Genomic DNA, 22,095 nt, shown 5'->3' with positions numbered 1-22,095 from the left:
ATAAAAAGTCGACGTCTGATGAGGAAAAAGAGATTGTCGAGAGGAACTCGAAGAAATGGAAGGGGAGAAGAGTGATTGCACTTGGTACACTTGGAAGAATGATAAAGCGATAAGCTATCTGGAAAACAGCTTTTCTACCTGTAAACACATTCAATCTGGCCCGAGATTCGCGAATTTTATTCGATTCGAAGATAGAGCGAAATCATCGAGGACGAGAAGAGTGAAATGTGAAGAAACGTTGAGGAGATCAAAGTCTATCTTTTATAATTAAATCAACGTATGAGTAATAATTGATTTTTTCCTTCGAGCTGGTAGAATTTGTAAACAAGAAATATGCAATAGAACCAATGGAATAATTTTATTAAAATTTATCGAAAAAAAGAATTTAATTTTGCTAGAATAGATTAAATAAGATAACTTTTATCACGTTATATTTCTCTTCTTCTAAGATACAAGTTAAATTATTTATAAATAATAAATATATATATGTAATTTAATAAATAAGTCTCGATTGATAAACAATCGATTTTCTAAAAATAATATCCTATATATGAATATATATAATTCTTTTAATTTGAAGTTTTTTTTTCTTAACTTTGATGGATTCAAATATATCTGATTACTAGAAGATTACGTAAAAAAACAGAGAATTAATAAAATGATTATCGACTTATCAACATCTTCTTAAGTTGTATCGAGCAAAACAAATGGGAATTGCACACGTTTGACATTTATTATACAATTTCTAACGAGAGTACACGTGGCCTAGATCTTTCTGGAATTCTCTTCGATACTTTTTGACAAAAATTATCATCGTCCAAATTTACATATTCCATACATCATTCCTCTATTGGAAATTCATCGTATAATGAGAGAGATAAAAAAAAACGTCTTTATAAAAACAAGCGAGAGAAAAAAAATCATAATGTCAAAATCGTTTCGTCTCATTTCCTTAAGTAGCCTCCAGGTATTAAAAAGATAAATCTGTTCAAAGAACAACTTCCCACGATTTATTAAATGAATCGATAACTCGATTGTGTTCGATGTTCGTTCGTGTTCGATATTTCTTTTTTTTTCATAGGTGTGCAAAATTTCATAGCAATTGGAACGGGGAGAGACGGATATTTGCAGACTTCTCTTATCGCTTATCGCGGCTCTTGAGTCGATCGATCCGCGGCCCCGCATGGTAAACACGTGTCTTGTTTACGCGCTTCATCATCTCGCCTTTCGCCTGCCTCTCCCCTCGACGTTCGTCCACCTATTCTTCCACGTCTTCGCAATACCTCTCCCGCGAGTCATTTGAATTTCTGATGTAATTCCACCACGATCAAAACAAACCAATAAGAAGAAGAAACCGATCGTGCCGCATCGCCACTCCGTTATTTCCCTCGTAACAACCTCCTCCTTCTCCTCCTCCTCTCTTTTTCCAACCACTCCTTGTCCAGCCTCTAATCGTGATTTATTTCATTTTTGCAAAGTTTGTTTTCCTAAAAGCTTCAAACGTTAGAGCTATGAATTGAATTTACGAGGAGATGGACGAATCTTGTCTTATTCTTCATTTAATTTTTAAAAATTGGTTTTTTTTATTTGTTTCTTTTTTTTTTTTTTAATTTTATATACTTTGCGTCCTTCCTCGTATACTTTCAAGGATGAGAATTTATTAAGAGAATAAAATATCGAAGAATCGCTTTCGAGAAATATTTCTTACAAGCGAATGTGGGAGGAATCGATAGAGAATAAAATTACTGTTTACGAAAAAGTTTTGAATATACATGGAACTTCTAATTCTCACGATATTCATTCTTTCTCCGTTTCTTTTCCAAACTTCCACCAATGAATTTAACGTTGAAGATTTCAAAGATCGACGAACCATGTCGGCTGTAAAGGCGATTTAATTTTCACAAAGTTCGTTTTCCTTCTAAACTTTCACGCGTTTCGAATCGAACACGAAGAATCGACGAATCTAGTCGCTCGACCGTACTTCTTTTCTTCCTTCCTTGTACCTTCTGCATCGTGTAGGAGAGTGCAAGAGCAATATAAAGTGAGAAACATACGCGATCGATACGCTCTTGCTCAATTTCGCGCCTCGATACGTCGCGTCGTCGGCAATTTGTCTCTCCCCCAACATTCCGCTTCTAGTTTTTTTTTCTGTTCCTTTTCTTTCTTTCTTTCTTTTTTTCCTTTTTTTTTCTTTTCTCTTCATTGATTCTTCTCTCTCCACGCTCGAGGACTCTTTCTTTCGGGATCTCCTCTGAAGTTAGGCACACGGTATACTACTATGTTTGCTCGAGACTTTGCCTTCCAGCATTCTTTTCAGCCGTGCTGATGAGTTCCCTCTTTGGGGTACGCGTGATTTTAATCGAAATGCGAAATCGAGAATGTTATCGGTCATATCTCTTTCATTCGTACGATGTATATCAATTGTGCATTTAAGTGACGATTTTTGGAAGATTTAATTTGAAATTTTACAGAATGCATTTGTATCTGAGATATACATATTTGAGAAACGAAGGAGAATTTTAAATTTCTTATAAAAATTATTAATAATCTTGCTTCGATAATGGATTATGAATTACAGTTCACGATTACTTTTTGAATTTGAATCCCTTCCTCTAGTTTTATTTAATCAAAAGATTAAAAAACGGAATAGTAAATAACATACAATACATTTTGTTTGCAGGCTGCTGGTAGACATCAATGCAGCTATTTAATAAACCTGCAGAAAGGAGAGTTCATCCTCCAAGGCGGTGATCCATCTTGGCTTCGTGGTTTGAAGTCGATCCCTGGAAAGCTACAAGATCTCTATGAGATTAACAAGATTTTAGCTCATAGGCCGTGGTTGCTGAACAAAACGCACATAGAGGTAAGTTTTGAATTAAATTTCTTTCACGCTCTTTTGTTAATTATTAAAAGCGTACAGGTATTTCTTTTTTTTTTTTTGGTCAAAATTAATGATGAATTATACACGCTTATTTATATTCATTGCGTAATTTGAATTATAATAATTTATGTATGTTTCTTGCAATCGTTAAAAATCTTTTTCAACCAAAATTAATAACACACGACTGATCGTATATTTTTATACACATTTTGATTTATAATTATCTTCTACGTGTAAAACAAATTTAAATGTCAGGAAAAAGAAAAAGAAGGAAAGAGACGCGTAATGGGTCGATTTTAATTTTGCAGAAACTGACCAAAGGCGCGGACAGTTGGTCCTTGGCCGAGGTCGTTCACGCGATAGTTCTTCTGGCCCACTTCCACTCCCTTTCGTCTTTCGTCTTTTCCTGCGGTATTAACGAAGAGCTGGACAACGTAGCCGGTCACCATTACAAAGAGAACGTCCAGGATAATAGCAATAACGTACCAACTGCCAAAGACAAACTTTCCAGTAGTCCCAAGAAGATCCCCAACGGCGACGGCAAGACTGGTAAGTCGGTCACGTTTTAAATTCACCTTAATCCCTTATAACATAATTCAAATCGAATCTCGAGGAGATTTCTTTTTTTTCCTTCTTCTTCTTCTTCTTCTTCTTCTTTTCTCTTTTCGAATCTCATTAACGACATTCTACCGTATGTTATTAACATTTCATAACTTTGAATTGTAAAATAGTAATAGCAAAATAGTATTTATAACGTCGACCCACATTGTAAATCACTTTTATTTAATTTTTATCTCTCCTTACATTCTCTCTCTCTCTCTTTTTTAATTTAAAGCAAGATAAGTGGCTTCCATTCTCCAAACATTTTCAACGTATCGTTCAATCGGAGATTAAGATTAGAACGTTAACGATGGGGATATTTATTCGAATCCTTGCAGAAAACATGCCATCGCCGCCATCCTCGCCGAGCATAGTAGGTGAACAGGAGGTCGGCGTGGAGGCGCTCATGGAACGTATGAAGCGGCTTTCCGAGAAGTCGGAGTCGTACCAGATCACGCAAGAGGAATTGTCCAAGAGATTCGAGACAGTGGAGACCCAGTCCGCCGAGTTGGCAGCCGCGCCCCAGAGGAGTAGTTCGGTCCTCGACTCTGACATCGGTCATTTCATCGAAGATCCTACGTTCATCTATCAGGATTTCGCCAAGGTGAGTGTTTTTCTTATACATTTCTTCATAAATGTAATCGATGCGATGAATATAATTGAAAATGGACTGGAAAACATTTTTATTATCATCAATAAATACACGGTATTTCCAAACAATCGTTTAAGTGTAATAGTTGATGAAAAGAAGACACAGAAGATATTGCTAAGTAATGTAATTTTTAATTTTAAAAATTCGAATTTATGTTTTTAATGAAATGTATAATTATAGATGAAAAGAAGGCGGATAGCTGTCCATTAGTGTGTATAAATGTAATTCTTATTCTTTAATTAAGTGGGAGTCGAATTTAAATTTTTTAAAAATATAAATTTAAATATGATTGTATCAGTGGTCGGATGTTGCGTAATGCAAAAGTTTGAAGAAGAATTTTCTATTTATTCGAGTTCAATTTTTAATTACGGTTCTTAAGTAAGTTTACACCTTTATTATATATGATTAACAATATATTATAATTCGATTACCGTGTAATTAATATTATTAATGATCCACGCGAGAAATTTATTAGAATGAGGAAAACCTGCCTGCGATTACACAGACAGATTGACAAATGGAAATCTAAGTCCACAAAGTCCATTTGGTCATTTTTCATTCTTTTCATTGCATTTTTTATGTTTTTGCATATTTTACTACATTTCAAACATCTAATAGCGTTTAGAATTAAATGTTTACCAGTTCCTTGGATTACTGTTGTGTTATTGCATATACGTTATTACTAGTTATAATAAATTTTACAAAAAAAAAAAAAAAAATTGCAGACAAGATAGCGTGTAAATGACTAGCGTGGAAAAAAATGTAGAAAAAGAAAAAAAAAATTGTCGACGAGGTTATTTCGATACACTATATTCGTTTCATAACAGCTCAACATCGTAGGTATCTATCGTATCATAATTCGCGAAGCTGAATTCGAAAGTGCGTTTCAAGGCGACGCGCGAACCTCGACAACGAATATTTAATTTCGATTCGATTACAATTTCCATCGACTGATCCTATGAATATTTATAACACACACATACATATATATATTGCAATCGATTAATCCAACTTTAAAAGCTCGAATTTTCATCATTTCCTCTGCGATTCAACGATACTTAAAGTTTCGAATATCCCATCATTAATTATTTCGCCAAGAAGCATAATTTTAAATTATTCTTTATCCGAATTTCGAAAGTTTACTCCTTATCCTTAAACAATTACTCTATTTCATCAATGAATCTAGCTTTTCGAAGTTCCAAATCATAAAAAACAAAATTTATCATTCTCCTGTTCTCTCAATTTAAAATCAAGCATATCATATACGAATGTATCCTCAAATTTTAAACGATCCTCCTTCCAACCTCCACTGATCTTTCCGCCTCTAACCGTGAATTAATTTTTTGTTTCAGCGTGGCCAATTGAGCGACATACCCACGTTCCGCGTGCAAGACTACTCATGGGACGATCATGGTTATTCATTGGTGAACCGTCTGTACAACGACGTCGGTAATCTGCTCGACGACAAATTCAAAACGGCGTACAATCTCACCTATTACACGATGGGCACGCACAGCAAGGTGGACACGTCCCGTTTCAGACGGGCGATCTGGAATTACATTCAGTGCATGTTCGGCATCAGGCACGACGATTACGATTACAACGAGGTTAACCAGCTCCTCGAGCGCAGCTTGAAGACGTTCATCAAGAGCGCCGTTTGTTACCCTGAACGCGTGACCAAAAGGGATTACGATCGCGTGATGAGGGAATTCAAGCACAGCGAGAAGGTTGGTAGCCTTAAACCACGTGCCTGTTTATCACCGCGTGTGTATAAATGTTTGTCGATTTTGAACCGACTCCGGTTTACGTAAGGAGATATGCATAATGCTATTTACATATGATTTCCCTGCTTCGAGTGTTATGTACATATTTCACGTGTTGCTATTTCCACGGGTCAAAAACGGGGGGGGGATCGTTCGATTTTATCGCGTCTTTGCCGAGTTATATAGATTATAGAATGTTTATGCATTATATTGGGGAAAATTTAATTAATAATTTAGTAGGAATATATGGAATGCATCTAGTAAAAATACATATATATGGTAATATACTCGTCTATGAATTTTCGTGACAGACAAAAATTATTTTGAAGTATGAATTTGTGAATTAGATATCAGTGAATTATCTATTCGAATATTTTAATAATAAGTGCCATTATTGTTCGATGCTTAAAATGAAAGTAAATTTATGTTAATATTGTTGAAAAACATTACAATCATAATTTTCATTTGTCTATATTCAGAAACGTTATTGATTGTCCGAGGATTTATGGACGGGAGTGTATTGTATTATATTATTAGTGTATTGTATTATTTAACAGATGAATCAAGTTTCTGCATCCATAAAAATGTGAATTTGCATAAACATCCATAGTTTAGCTGTTAAATATAGATTTTTTTCATTAAAGGAATGAAGCTTGAAAAAAATATTTCAAGTTATATAAAAAAAAAAAAAAAAAAAGAGGAAGAACGATGAAATATTCAACTTAAATTTTCTCTTCCTCTTACGTATTATATTGAAGATAATCAATTAAAAACGAGAAAAGTAAAAAGTATTGCAAGATTCTCTTGTCATGCCACGAATAACAAACAAATTATCGCTCTACATAATCAATTATTTTTTACTTTCAGGTCCACGTGAACCTGATGATCCTGGAGGCACGAATGCAAGCCGAGCTACTGTACGCGCTTCGCGCCGTGATGCGATACATGACCTAAGCGAAGCATCGTCGCCTAAGCTCCTTCATCTACTTGCTGTCTGTCAGTTTGTCGTCGGTTTATTTTATCGTGTAACTCGCGCCACGGATATTCGCGAGCCGTCTTTGCGGATTCTGCACAGAAAGGAACGAGCGAACGCGACACCGATTCTCACATTCAGTATATATTAAAAGAATGTATCTTCACCACACGTATCCATCATCTACACGCAATTGTCTTTATCCATCCATAAGAGGGGAGAGGAGTTCACCAGTTATGATGTATACCCACACACGCGTATGTAATAGAACAAACACTTACAAACAAACACACACATACATACACATACACACAGACGTATAGAGAAAGAGAGGGGAGAAAAACGGCCCAAACTCGAGTTGTCCATTGTGAAAGATCGTTGCAGGGTGTCCGCCGTTTGCTCGTAACTTTAAACGACCGAAAGAAATTCTTTGATGAGTCAGTGCTGAATCTGGAAGAAGCAATCGGAACGGAGAGGGAAACCGCGGGACGCGTGGAAGAAGAGAGAAAAATTCGACGCGATATGCGTCGCGATGATACACCGACGAATGTTGATCGATCACGGCGACAAAGAAAGAAAAGAAAGAATGATTATATATTACCCATCCTTGAATCGATGGTGGTATGTAGGCTATCGATGGTTTCGTCTCTGGGATCGTTCGAGGCGCATCATTCAAGACAGCTGTCTTATTGTATTTGGCGCGCAACCGTTTCCAACTTCCTGGAACGCGGATGCGCATTTTTTTTTTTTCCGTACGGTTTACTTTTCGAATTTTTTGGACGCTCCCTCATTTGGGGGGTGGAGAAGAGAAGAGGATACCTGGGGGAAAAAAAAAGAGAAACCGAAACATTGAACAGACAAGCACAGAAGAGGAGAGAAAGAGAGAGAGAGAGAGAGAGCGAGAGAGAGAGAGAGAGAGAGAGAGAGAGAGAGAAAGGTTTATCATTTGTTTTGTATATAGACACTCGTATTTTTCTATGTTCGCGAAGATATCTTGTGTAGTAGATTGTTATTTGCGCGTTTCGTTATATCGTTTCAGATCTGTTGAAGCTTTTACCCTCCCCCCCCCTTCCCCGACCATAGCAATCTTTAAGATAGAGTTGGAAATATCTAGACGCTTTTCGACGATGTACCTTCCCGCTTTCCGTTTTACAACACTCGCACACGTGTACCATAGAGGATATATAGTGATTATTGCAGTATGTGCGCGATTCCTCCTTTTTTTTTTTTTTTTTTTTTTAATGCGCCTTTTTCTACGTTTCATTTTCCTTTTTTCTATTGTTTTATCACTAACTAACGCGTTTAAAAAAGGGCGAAGCATGAAGTTTGGGGAATTAAAGGGGAAAGGGAGAGAAGTATCGGCGGGTGTCCGTCTTTCGCGGTACTCTTTGTATATCGAGACGATTTGCTGATTTACGGCACTGCAATTAATCGTAAGGATAAATTAAGAGATGTATTAGTACACACTGTGTTTCAAATTATGGGAATGGCCAAAATTGTCGAACGGGCCTCGTTTCATCGCCGTCTTCGTCCGGTCTCCGGACAGCGCGAGAGACGGAGGATGAAACGCGGCGAGGAGGAGTGAGGAAGGAAAAAAAAGAAAAACAAAAGAAAACAAAAAAAAAGGAAAAGGAACAGTTTGTCTTTCGCGCTATGGCCGCGTTTCGCGCTGTACATATTATATATGTTTTAACCTCGTTTAATTTCACTGACTATCGTATAACGAGAAAGCTATAATATATATATATATATATACATAAAAAAAAGGAAAAAAAAAATGACAAAAAAGTGTACCTTCGTTTTCGTCGTATTCGTGTGTGTCGAGAAGTACAGGTGATAAAAAAACGAAGTCTTTAGATCGTAGGACGATCTGCGCGCGAGCGCATATGCGGCCCCGAGGCGCGGTTAATTTCAAATCGTCCAAGTTTGGCGGGCCGCTGGGATGCGCGCATGCGCAGAGACAAGCAATGCCTATCGGCTGTGTTTATTTACGATGGATCATGGCGCTACCCCGTCACTCACTAACCCGGAATATTGCGACAATGTATCATTCTCGATGAGCGAAAAATCGAGCGAAGAAGATGAAGAAGAGGAAGATAAAAGAAGATAAAGAGGGAGAAAAGAAGAAGGCGCGTGAGTCTCGCGCGCGCTGTACCAAACATTTTCGCAAACAAAAATTTCTTCGTCCCTTTCTTTGTCCGAAGGCCGCGGGCGTCTTCGACGAGCTTAAAAAAAAAACGTGCGGCTAAACTTGCTCACCCGTGGCCGCCCGTTCAACTTTTTTCGGTATAACACGGTTGATGGTGCAGCGTTCGCGAGTCGAATCGATTTTTTTAAACGACGTAAAAGAAAGAAATAAATGGCATGGACCAAGCGAAGGGGCGAACGATCTTGAAACAAAACGAATAAAAAAAAAAAAAAAGAAATAAGAGAACGAAGACTCGAAACGATTGTCCGCTTACGCGCGTGCGTTTTATCAACGAATTTTCATGCCTTTCGCGTAACGTGTTGTTTTATCGCAACGACGAGTTCGTAGAGAAAGAAGATAAAAGCGAAGATAAAAGAGAAACAATTTAATAAGGAGATAAATATGTTCGCCCCTTCTGATTATCAAAAAACGATTAGCAAAAAAAAAAAAAAAAGAATAGTAGAACGCACGCGCGGCGTTAGTGTGCGAGAAGAAGGACAGAGAGGCTGTTTAAACAAATCAAATCCATATTAAGTCGTTAAGGTATACACGGAAGAGAACGTGTGGCACAAAAAGAAAAAAAAAAAAAATGAAGTAGAATGGAAAAAAAAAATAAGCAAACTCTATTACACGCGAATTACACGTGTCTGTGATCGCATATTATATATATATAATAGATGTATAACACATATATGCATTATCGAGATGAGAAACAAAAAAAAAGGGCTGATATATATTATATATATGAATATTATATATATATATATATATATATATATATATATATATATATATATTTGTATGTACGCACGCGTACATACGAAAGCGTCTATACGTTTTACGAAAAAAAAATAAAAAGAGAGAGAGAGGAGTGGAGCGCGCGCGATTGTATTATCGATATTTGCACGAAAGAGAGCAAGAAGGGAGAGCAAAACGACAAGAAAGATAAAAAGAAAAAAAAGAAAAAAAAAAAAGAAAAAAACATCTGAGATATACGTGTAGCGTTTGTAAATTAACGGTGTCTCTTTAATTATGTAATTGTGTATATGCGCGCTCTGAAAATTATCGTACATATTTCGTATATATGATTCGGAGTAATTGCGTTTCTATGGAAGAGAGAGAGTCGGTCGCATGTTTCTCTCGATCGCATATTGGCCGAGAAGTTGACGCGAAATCTATCGATTCGATATCTGTCCAAACTGTAGATTTAAACGCTCGTTCAAGGGAAACAAATTTTTTTTTTTTATAAATCTCGTGAAGCGACCGATTCGCGATCGAGAGAGGAAAAGAGGTGGAGGAGGACAGGTGGATCCGACGGTGTTTATTAAGAGAAATTAATTAATTACGATTGAAGCAGCGAACAAGCACACACACAAGTACACACCTTTAGACTTTTCGACCAACAGCGACGCGTTTTTCAACAACGTCCCCACATATCACTTGAAAAGTTTAATCAAAGGGCGAGTCTCGCGAGCGTCGATCGTTTTTTAGAAACGATCTTTTAGACGTAGACGGGATTAGAGATGGCGCCACCGAGCGTTTTCTTCGTTCGTTCTTCGCTTTGTACGTTCTTACACGTTCATCGTTTCGAGAAGATTTTTTTAGAGAAATTGTCAAATAATTTTCAAGATGTACCTCAATGTTTCATTTAAAGGATATCGAAATATTTCTCGAGGGAGTGACAATCTCCGTAAGAAATCTTCAAGATTCGATAGATTCGATAAATCTACAAAAAAAAAAAAAAAAAAAAAAGAAAAGGAAATCGTTTGATTAGTCATACCGTAGCACACGAGCGAACGAAACCACGGAGGGAAAATGACGAGTTACTCTATTACAGTATTCTTTGACGATTTATTTTTTATCTCTACAATTCTCTTTCTCTCTCTTTCTCTTCTTTTTCATTTTTCTCCTTGTCTTCACTTGTATTCTTTCTTCGTACTTTTCTCTTTATCCCCTTCGATTAATTATTCTTTTCTTTTCACCCAATGACCGAAGAACACACGATATACACAAATAGCGTAGACAACAGATATGTACACACAATGGATTGCCTGTGAATGATTAGAGAACGCAGAGAGAGAGATTAATCGTTTACAGAGCCGCTACTCTTGACGCGAATCGCTTTCGGTTCTTTCTCTTCTTCTCGGTTTTGCATGGTTTCGGAAGAAAAAAAACGGGGAAAATTCGATATGTATTTCCTCTCGAACGATTTTCGAGAATTGTGTTCGTATTTAATAATGTTTTTTTATAGTGCGATATTTAAAAAAAGAAAATTATTTAAACGCGCATATATATGTATATATTTAATGTATTCCTTTTTTTTTTTTATCGATTCGGCGCGTCGACACGGCGTGTAAACGGTTAAGGAAGAAGCAAAGGAAAGGGATAGAGATCTCTCTGACCAAAGATAATTTTTTCGCTTCATCGAGGCTTGTCGAGGCAACCTTTATTCGATCATCATCCGTTCTTTTTGTAATATCAATTTTCATCGAAAAATCGTATTCCTTATCTTCTATTTTATTCATCGTCGTTCGAAAGAAAAAAAAAAAAAGAAAGATTCGTCTTTGAGCTAAATATCTCACTTTCTTCTCCATTCCATTCTTTCTTTATGTACATTTATATATATATATTTCTCTCTTGTTTCTTCTTATTTGTCCGCCTTTCTCTTTCTCTCTTTCTTCGCATAGTAGCTCGTTTACATTCAACTCGTTTGTAAATTGTAAAAAAATATTTGTGAATCGTAAAAAAAAAAAAAAAAGAAGCGGAGAGAACTCGACGGAGAGAACGCCTCGAGGCCATATGAGAGGAATTAAAAAAGAGTTTTTGCGATGTTCGCGGCACGAATCGACGTCCGTAATGATCTCATGAAGTAAATAAGCATTCTAATAGTTTGGAGGGAGAGAGAGAGAGAGAGAGAGAGAGAGAGAGAGAGAGAGAGAGAAAGAGAGAGAGAGTGAGAGAGAGAGAGAGAGAGGAGCGAGAAATGAAGCTCCACGCTTGTTAGATTTAGAGAGAAGGAAGGAAATTTTATTAGCGAGAAATGGGGAGAAGGAAGAAGGTTGGGCGAGGAGACAACGATCTTCATTGATAATTTTCTTTTTATTTCTCCCTCTCCGATCTTTTGGCGCGATTCTCCCTCGCCTCGATAGGATGGCGGCGTGTATTTTTACCATTTATTTCTCTACTATTTTTTATTTTAAGCTAAGGAAACCTGGATGGACGGAGACTCGAAATAGTTTCCGATTTTCCGGTTTTACGCGTTTTATTTTAAAATAAGATACGGAAGAGAGGATCGCGTCACAAGAATGGGGGTTTAGAAGTTTGGGAAGCCTCGATTTAAAAAGGGAAAAAAAAAAAACAAAAAAACAACAGCGCAAAGAATGATAAAATAAAAAAATTGTGGAGGTGGACGAGGAAAAGGGAAAAATGGAAAAAAAAAAAGAAAAAAATAAAGACTCGGAGAGTATATTCGATCGAAAAGTAAGAGCGAGGCATTTGTCCTGATACGCAAGATTAGATACAACACCATACATACATACATAAAACACGCGTTATACGTGTATCGCTTCTTTGCTTTCTTCTTAATTATTTAATAATTAATTTTAATGATAATAATTATTCTACTTCGTTTCATTCTCTTTTTTCCTTTTTTTTTTTCTTAAAATTTCGACGATAGATCGACAGGCTCACACACTCAAACACACTCACACACACATCTTATATATAGAGAGAGAACAACGTGTATTTTTCGGGAAAATCTACCCATTCATCAAATCGCGTGTTCGCATTGCGAGCTCGAGCCACCTCCGAAAGTCACAAAAAAAAAAAGTAATAATAAAAATAAAATAAACATGCATATTACAATAGAAAAAGGTGAAAACCGTATAAAAAGAAAACAAAAAAAAAATAAATAAATAAATGAAAAAAAATATGAAAAAAAAAAAGAAAAATAATGGAACAACATTTACATGCCACCGTGTCGAGTATGATCGTGTGATAATTACAAGTGATTTGACTAGACCCTTCCAAATGGATTCAGTCGGTTATATTATATTATTATTATATCGTGTCGAGAGAAGTGTCGTAGGCACGCTTGTGTCAGCTCGAATCCGCTCGAATCTGCCGTAATTTCTCTCGTATTTTCGATATTTCATTTATATATATATATATATTTCTTTTCTTCTTTTTATCTTCTTTTATAGTTTCGCTCCTCGCAATACAAAAAGATTTCTTTCTCAAATCCCCCCAAGGAAATACTCGCGAGAATTCCAATCGCGCGACTCCGCCTGTAACATCACAGTCACGTTGATTCGATTAAGCGACGCGGTCGACGCCTAATCTTATCATAGACCGTGGCGTGAGTCGCCTAAATTCCTCGCTTCGAGGCTCACGATGGAATTATTTCGAGGACAAAAAAAGAACGTTTCGAGATTTCTCTTAACTTTCGTCGTTCATTGTACAATACGATCTCCGTTCGATGTTTTTTTGATCGAGAAGATCTTGTTAAAAGATTTCGAAAATTTCGAAGAGGAGGAAAGAAAAAAGAAGGAAGGAGGGATGAGAGATGGCGCTGAGAGAGAATCGAGCTGACAACTAGCTGTGAAAGTGTTAAGTATGTGGAGGGTCGTATGTGATGTGATTTCTTTTATATCATAACGAATGATGAACACTAAGAAATGTTATAGTTTCATATAAGTGATATGTTATTTGTCATTTATTTTATCCCTTAATAAATGATGTTATATAAAAAAAAAAAAAAAAAAAAAAAAAAATGAAAAAAAAAAGAAAAAAAAAAGAGAAAGTGTACATGATCAATCAAATTTTTATTCACTTATGATGTTCATCGGGATGGAACGAAGAAATTAGATTTGTGTGAATTAAATTATCTTTTTAAATTTAATGTCCAAAATATAGTTTTTGTAAAATTCTTAGTTTTAATTTCTCTCTAACACGTTCGTCATTGTCATTAAAAAGAAAAAAAAAAAAAAAGAACATTTTGATTATATTAATTTTACACATATAACAAGAGAAAAATAAAAAAAAAAATGTTTAACGAGCAAATATATATATATAGTTAATTACTCTTTAAAAACTATGCGTAATTATGTTTGTTGAATACGAGAAAATTTCACGAATAATAATATTATTAATCTCACAATATCAATTATATTTCTTCCTAATTTTATATTATATAAATTTATTATTGTATTTTAAAATGAATACGTAAAATGACGTTTGTAATCCTGTATATTCGCAATGATAATTCTATTCGTTTTCAACCTATTGTTATTATTATTATTATTATATATATCAATATCAATCTGACAAAAAGACAAAATCGAAATATTAAAAGAAATTAAAAAGTGAAAAAATTCCAAAACGAGGAAAGGTTTGAAGAAAAAGGATTATTCCGTGTCCATCATCTTGTCTTTACATTTATTCGCCGTCTATCTGCATATACACACGTGAAATGACACCAAACGTCTACTTAGTTGTACTTTTTTTTTTTTTTTCCGTTTTCCTTTAACGCTAAACAATTACTCCCTTGCCTCCTCTATTTTTTTTTTAAAATACTCGCAAATGGGATCGTCTACTTTCGCGCGTGCCGCCGCGGTATTTACACGGATCTGTATCTGTGTGTGTGTATGTGTGTGTATGCGCATGTATACGTGTGTATGTTAAGTATGCAAGAAATTCATTTACGTTTTTTTCGTTACGGTGCGGTTCGTTCACGCAAAAAAAGGCGAAAAGAATCGATCTGATATCGACGTTTTTCACTGCCTTTACGTGATCGTCCCGATTTCTACGATCGATCGCGCGTCGTTCTATCGCGTGAAAAATATAGGAAGCATCGAATCGTGGCTGAAATCTAGGATACGCTAACTTATCTTGGCCGCGAATGGAAGGAAAGTTCAAGTTTCACATTTTTTTTTCACTCAACTCGACATTTCCTCGAAGGAGAAATATTCTAATTAAAAAATACGATTATTTTATTTATTTCTCGATCTCTACTTAGATTCCTACTCATCTCGGTTTGTACAAAGTGGTTAGAAAAATTTGAAAATGGTGTGTACATCAGGCTCCATCATCAAGTGATTTTTCAGGGATCGATCGAAATTTAATCGTGTTTTACGTATAGTGGCTAGAAAAAATATTCGCATTTCTGTTTTTCAATAATAAATTGTTAAACGAAGAGAATATATATATATTAAATATATATATATTTGTTTAATTGGTATATAAATATAATAATGCGATGAATACTTTTTATAGCTACTACATGTAAATTAAACGCTCGCTCTAAAAGCTATCCATCTTAGTTAAAATTTCCTATCTAATATTCCGAAATATAAAATTCAATTCATTTTTCGTCGTATCTCGTAACATTCTTGTTACGGGGAAAAATCACGCACACAATCTTTCCAATTTGATTTACAAATTAAAAAATTTTCTGACAAATAAACAAACTTGTTAGATAGGACACTTCGACTAAAGAAGAAGAAAAAAAGAGGATAGATAGCTTGTCGAGAATTCTTGAAAAATTATTTTCAATTTTTATCTTCTCTCGAGATAGATATCCGTTCGTTTCTTTATTCTCCACAATCGATCCCTCCGCTCCGCGATTTTATTATCAAACAATGTGCGAACAATCGTCTTCGGTGCAGCTTCTACGGTAGAAAGTGAAACGAGTCCATTTTTTTTTCTCTTTCTTTCTTTGTTTTTTTTTTCGGTGAGATTTCGGTAAGAAAAGGGAGTGGATATAATTAATATACGAGAACCATTTTCCTCCGCCCGTGTTCCGACACGGGGCCTTCGGTGAATTGAGAAATTGTGCAAATTGTTCGTTCTCCTTTGGTGATTATCGACGTGATACCCGCGGCGGGATAACTACTTCGTTCTCTAGAAAAAAAAAAAAAAAAAAAAAATGGAAAGGACGAATCTCTCTGGTCGATCTGATCCGTTCGCTGCCACTTGATGCGTTTTTGTACTTTCTTGTCGATCTTTCTAATTCTTCACTTTTCTTTCTTTTTTTTCTTGTTCAAAAAAAGGAAAAGAGATTTTATTCCTCGGTTGTTGTACTTTTTCCCCTTCTGTCCAGTTCATATTTTGTCGCTCGTCAGGCCTTAAGAAGTGATCGCAATGATGCGACGAGGTTCGTGAGTTAAGTTCCATCGTAATCGTGTGGTGGTGGCGCGTGATGATGCATGTGGACGTGTGGCGGCAGTTCGACTGTGGGAACACCCAGGCTGCTTCTCTGCAATTTTTAGACGGATTTTTAATTTAATTCAAAAATTTTTATCATAACAATCATGCATTTATTCGAGTATCCATTTATTCAAAGAATTTCACGCATCAAATTCATTTCGAAATTTTCTCTGAACGATTTAAAAAATTATTTCTTTCGAAAATTAATTCGAAAGTCCATAATTCGATAACTTATCAATCATTTAGAAAAAAATTCAAGTCATCTACGATTACTGACCTGCGATCTCATCCCATTCAAGGGGGTGGCAGTGGGATTGTCCGGCGGATAGCCGAGCACATGGGTCGAGCATTTCTCGCAGGTGCGTCGCCGCCTCGAGGATGCGTGGCATCGCAACGCGCGGCACAATTCTCGCGCCATCTCCGAGCACAGAGACTCCTGCTGCTGATTCGGTTGCTGTTGTTGCTGTTGCGACTGTTGCTGCGTCTGTTGTTGCACAGATTGCGAGATTCCTTGCAGAGAATCCGAACAGATTGGTATCGATACTGGAGCTCTCTGCGTTTGTAAAATCATGAAAAAACAGATGGGAAAATCCATTTTAACGAGTATTCGTAATGAGATAATTTTGTAGATAATTTCTTTCCCTGGCTAAATTATCGAAAGAGGCAAGAAAAGTATTATTTAAAATGAAACAGAATCTTCATTGCGTTCTAAAAATTAAAAAATAAGTATATATGAAATGAAAAGAGGTATTTTCATTCCAAAAAAAAAATATATATATATGATTGTCCAATAATTGAGTTGTTTATCCTTCTGCTTGTTGTGATTTAGAAATAAACCAAAAAAAAAAAAAAGTATCGTAATCAAAGCGTATCGAAAATTTTAAGCTCGTTTCTTTTTCGTACTATGTTTGTATAAGATGCCGAGATACCAATTACGTGCAATTACGAGCAGACGTTGAAAAAGTGAACGAGGAGAATCGAATTATGCGAGACAACGAAGAGAGAGAGAGAAAAACGGACCTTGGTTGTCAACTGAGCTTCGTGCATTCGCAGTTGGTTGGCATGCTTCAGTGAAGGATGAGTTCATGCTGCTTCGCGGAAAAATCCACGGTGGGCCACAAAATGGAACACAAAAGTGACAAAAATACATGCAATCCTAAGCTGATGGCGGCAATGCCTGGAAAAAAGTTTCTTTTTTCCCACGATCTGTTCTCGAACCGTTCCTTGTAGATACGATTCGCGACAAACCACTAGAAAAATATTCTACTGTCACGTGCAAATAAGTGTCCTTGTGCAACAGTGTTACTCCTCCTTTTTTCTCTTCCATCTTATTATTTATTTATTTATTTTTTTTTCTTTAATCCTTAACAACTGAAATGTACTCGCTATGCATTATCCTCATTGCAAGTGAATGTAAAAATTTCCACTATCTTCTCTCTCTCTTTTTTTTTTCCTTAATATTCTTTCGTCTATCAGGTTGAGAACAACCACAACAGGTTTTTCGATTTTGATTTATTATTTCGTATTTCGAAGTCTTCTCGTATACATTTAAAATCTGGTTATCAGTTGGTTAAGGATTAAATCTTTGCCTTCTGTGCAGGAAGTGGTTTTTCGACGAAATACTTACCTGTTCCGGCGCCGACCTTCTGGTATTATAGCAGAACTCGAAAATTGCGATCACCACGGCGAACGCCAATCCACACAGCAGTACAACAAATACTCCGCCTAAAACGCAACAGAAGAAGTTGATCTTTAGGCAAATGTAAAAATTCATTAGCCCTGATCGCGAACAGGACTTCTTTTTGTTGGATTTCTCGCTGGTCGAAGAGGTTCGACGTTCGAGATTCGTGTGAAGTGGGTCGCGACAAACGAAACAAAGAAAGAAAAAAGATTGGATTCGCGTGTCGAAGAGAAATCATATTCAAGCAATATACAATATAATTATATATAGAATTATGAAACTTTGCAAAAATATATTTTCCAAAGATCACCTATATTGTCTACGCCCAACGAATTCGCTTTGCTCTCCTTTCCTTTCTCCGTTCTCATGCAAGTGTCACCGGGACTCTTCCACCATTTGTCATACAACATCTGGATCTCTCCCTTCTCTTGGAGTTCTAGAATCGCCAGAGATATCTTGTCACGCCAAGGAGAACCTACGAGAGAAGCGAATGTTAAAACACGGGAGAGAAATAGAGGGAAATCATGTAGAAATAGAGGAAGATATATATCTTACCCATAGGCGTGGCAATCCCGTATCCTTTGCTATCCAGAAGTCCACCGATTTGCGTTAGATTGCAATCCCTTTGCACGATGTAATCCAGCATGGTGGATTCCATTAAGAAAGCGTAATCACCTTGAAGAACCCTCTGGATTCCTTCCTCGTAAGTGGGCACGAATACTGATGGCTTCTTATTCTCCATGAATCGCCACATCTTCTTGTACGTCTCGATCATCGAATCCTAAGGATTATTCGCGTTATTACTTTATATTATCAAAGGAAAGTTTTTCCATATAAGATAAATTGAAAAGAGAACACTATTTTAGCACGCACACATATCATAATCTTCAATATTTTTTCAATATTTTTCTTTACATAAAAGGATTATATAGTTTTACATAATATAGTATATTACGATATATTAAAATAATATTTATACAGATTATTTATTATTTGTACTACATACAAATATAAAAGAGTGAAATTAAATAAATTTAAGTTTATATGTACTTTACGTCGAATATTAAATCATTCCAATCATGTAAAATTTCAAATGAGACTTCGAATTTTCATATGAAAAATGCAAAAATTTTATGATCAAAATCCACTCAGAACATAGAGAAAAACATACCATTGAATTTCCTTTTTGATTTATCTCGATATCTCAATTGGTTGCCGAGATATAAGGATTTAAAGTGTCTATAGCGTTGGGCATAGCGTAAAAGTTATGAATGGATCCCTGACCTACATTTTTTCCTGGAAACGCGTACTACGTCCTTCCAGGAATCGCGTCTGCCACTTGTCTGCAGTTTGGGATAGGTCAGCGACACGAGGAACGAGCGAGAGGTCCGAGTAAGCGACAAGGAGGGAGATTAAAAATTACCCTTCCCTTTACACGACGATATCTCGGGAACCGGAAGTCGTATCGAGATAAATAAAAAAGCGTTTTAAAGGGGAAGGTTCCGCGCTTCTAACGATCGCTCACCCGTTGACCGGAAATCATTGTTTTCGGAATTACAGCGGTTCAAAGTTTTGCTAATTTTAATAGAGTTTAATCATATTTTAGGCAAATGATTAAAAATTACTTTCTCTTTACACGATGATATCTCGAGAACCGGAAATCGTATCGGGATAAATGAACAAGCGTTTTAAAGGGCAATATTCCACGCTTCTAATGATCGTTCACTCGTTGACCGGAAGTCATTATCTTCGGAATTAGAGCGATTCAAAGTTTTCGTAATTTTAATAGGATTTAAGCGAGATTTAAAGTAAATTATCATGGTATTTGTATATTTATTTCTGGAAAAGGATTGTTTATAATGTAAGATAATAATTATCTTAAATTATAGATTAAAAAAGAAAAAATTATTATTTCTCAAGAAAACGAAAGATTACCCTGAAGAAGGTCATGGTACTTCCGCTATCCAAGGTGCCATATGCGATGTCTGTTTGACTGGCAAGATCCTCCGCATTTTCGATAGGAGTTATCATCCTTTCCACGGTAAGAAACGCCGCCAGGTTGGCCGTATATGAGGATATGATGATCAAGGTGAAAAACCACCATATGCCACCCACGATTCGTGTGCTCGTTGCCTGAACAAAATTTAATATCTTTGTAATATCCCATCGCGTATCGACTTCATTCTCCATCGATTTCATGTTCTTCTGTTCCCAAATTTTATCAGGAAATCTCTGGCTAAGAAGTTAGGATGCCGCAAAATATTTCACATTGTCTCGAATTTTATGAACATTCGTAGCAAACTTTGGCACGCTTTAGCAATAAAAATTTTACACTTCCGTGTATCTACATATATCTTATAAGATTATATATCTATAATCTTATAGACTTGGAATATAATGGCGTCAACTCCGTATCGCACAACTTCATCGATAACTCGAGACACTGAACTTTCCTCTCGAGATTCCATTATCTCTCTGGTACAATTCAATTTCTATAAGACCGCCAATTGAAGGTGGCTAGAGGCTAGTTTAATTCACTCTGCTTAATGAAACGATTCAATCGCCATCGTTCCACGTCACTGCCAATCGAACAATATTACTTCTTCGATTTGGTTAGAATGGACAGCTTAGAAATCGTAATCAAATAGAATAGTGATGTTTCCGGGACGTTTCCAGAAGAGAATGGTAATAATAAAATTATTAAGATTCTATCTATAAAATATATAATATAATAATAATTTTTCTTTTACTAATTCAAAAAAATTTTTGGAAATATTTACTTATGTCATGATTGCAATAAGTGAAACAATAATCTTTTTTTTTTTTAGAATCTTGTAACATTATTAATCCTAACTAAAGGAAAAAGAAATATTACAAATGAAATATCAGCGCAAAATTAGACTTTAATAAACTAATATTTTATAATAATTTACTTCTTTACGATTTTTTAAACAAATCAAATAAAGACATTCAAACTTGAAACGATGCAAAATAGTTATCTTCAACATTACAAATGTGACATTTCAGCTTCAGAAAATTGAAGCCGTTTTTATCTCTGAACGTGTATCTATTTGTTAAAATTCGTGTGCTCGTGAGGTGGAAGCTTTCTTGGCATAAATAAACGCGACGGTTCATAATGAATTTGAGACAATAAGCTTTGATGCAGACGAACGATGCTACGTTGCGGTTTTGTCGTAGGAGACACTGTAAGCACGATCCAGTGTCTTTGTATTCCCAATAGTCGGATCACGTGCACTCTCGTGTGCGTTGTATTAGAGTTAGAAATATTAATCTGCCGAATTGCACGGCATCGCGTTGCTCATCTGCGTTATATTCTCTCCAGCGGAAAGTGCAATCTCACGTGTATTCTACCGTTAGAAATATAACGAAATGCGTATTGAATCTTGTATCGAATTGCACAGTGTCTTTTCGTTGAAAAATTGCAACGATATTGCATTCTTTTTAGTAAATAAAATTAATGTGTAAATATATTTTTAATAATTAATAACTCGATGTTTTGAATTGTATTTCAATTTCTACTTTTTATACGTATTATTGATCAGGTATTGCATCTGAATATTTGTTAATTCGTGTATTTGCTTGATTGTTGACTGTTTAACTGTATCCAATGGTCAACATGTTTGATAGCTGACCACTGATTGACCAATTATGTGTAACCAATATTTTAAGCAAATTTATCTACATTTAAACAGAGAATTGAATGGAAGAATTTATATAAAAAAAACATAATTTTCTATTCATAGGAGTATTATGAACGAATATTAATGAATCTTCAAATTTAATTTTTAAAAAAAGGAAATTCGAAATTTTTAATGCATAATTTTATTATTTTTGATTTTTATCACGAATTTCAACTCACAGTTATAGAGTTAATGATTCTCATGAAATTGGAGTAACGTCACACGTTTGCTTGGTATATTATAAAGTTTTATTCCACTATGTTAACATCATTTGCAGAAACCAGCAAGAAGATTTCTTGGCACGAACGAACATGATTCGCGGTAAATTCAATACGATAAGACGTTTATTTCGCGCGACGAGCATTGATCGAGACGACGAAGCCGGTTGAACGCATCAGATATTCTGTCTGTGTTTCCCAGTCATCGATTCAATACAAATACATTGATTAT

The 22,095-nt window shown here is 35.7% G+C and overlaps 2 protein-coding genes across 13 annotated transcripts in view; one reads left to right on the top strand and one right to left on the bottom strand.

The window, feature by feature from the left end:
* LOC411048 (sestrin homolog) overlaps nt 1-9,647 on the top strand; it is a 151,836-nt gene extending 142,189 nt beyond the window's left edge. For all 5 annotated transcript variants that reach the window (XM_006560550.3, XM_394521.7, XM_006560549.3 and 2 more), the window contains 5 exons: nt 2,681-2,863; nt 3,190-3,430; nt 3,820-4,085; nt 5,486-5,860; nt 6,764-9,647. In XM_006560550.3, coding sequence (XP_006560613.2) covers nt 2,681-2,863; nt 3,190-3,430; nt 3,820-4,085; nt 5,486-5,860; nt 6,764-6,850 — 1,152 coding nt within the window. In that variant the 3' untranslated portion in view covers nt 6,851-9,647. The remainder of the gene's footprint in view (nt 1-2,680; nt 2,864-3,189; nt 3,431-3,819; nt 4,086-5,485; nt 5,861-6,763) is intronic.
* A 4,821-nt stretch (nt 9,648-14,468) lies between these two features.
* The window catches only part of LOC412993 (glutamate receptor ionotropic, kainate 2), a 118,532-nt gene continuing 110,905 nt past the window's right edge, over nt 14,469-22,095 (bottom strand). For 4 of the 8 annotated variants that reach the window (XM_026440351.1, XM_026440352.1, XM_026440353.1 and 1 more), the window contains 6 exons: nt 19,880-20,077; nt 18,500-18,725; nt 18,255-18,419; nt 17,891-17,988; nt 16,541-16,816; nt 14,469-16,312 (listed from right to left, as the gene is read on the bottom strand). In XM_026440351.1, the coding sequence (XP_026296136.1) occupies nt 16,220-16,312; nt 16,541-16,816; nt 17,891-17,988; nt 18,255-18,419; nt 18,500-18,725; nt 19,880-20,077 (1,056 nt within the window). In that variant the 3' untranslated portion in view covers nt 14,469-16,219. Of the gene's footprint in view, nt 16,313-16,540; nt 16,817-17,100; nt 17,441-17,890; nt 17,989-18,254; nt 18,420-18,499; nt 18,726-19,879; nt 20,078-22,095 lie in introns of those variants that run through there. The other 4 variants (XR_003304578.1, XM_026440355.1, XM_006558658.3 and 1 more) reach the window with 4 other exon arrangements.

This window comes from Apis mellifera, linkage group LG4 (assembly GCF_003254395.2).
Source record: "Apis mellifera strain DH4 linkage group LG4, Amel_HAv3.1, whole genome shotgun sequence".
NCBI classification, from domain to species: Eukaryota; Metazoa; Arthropoda; class Insecta; order Hymenoptera; family Apidae; genus Apis; species Apis mellifera.
This window is presented reverse-complemented; position numbering and strand designations above follow the sequence as displayed.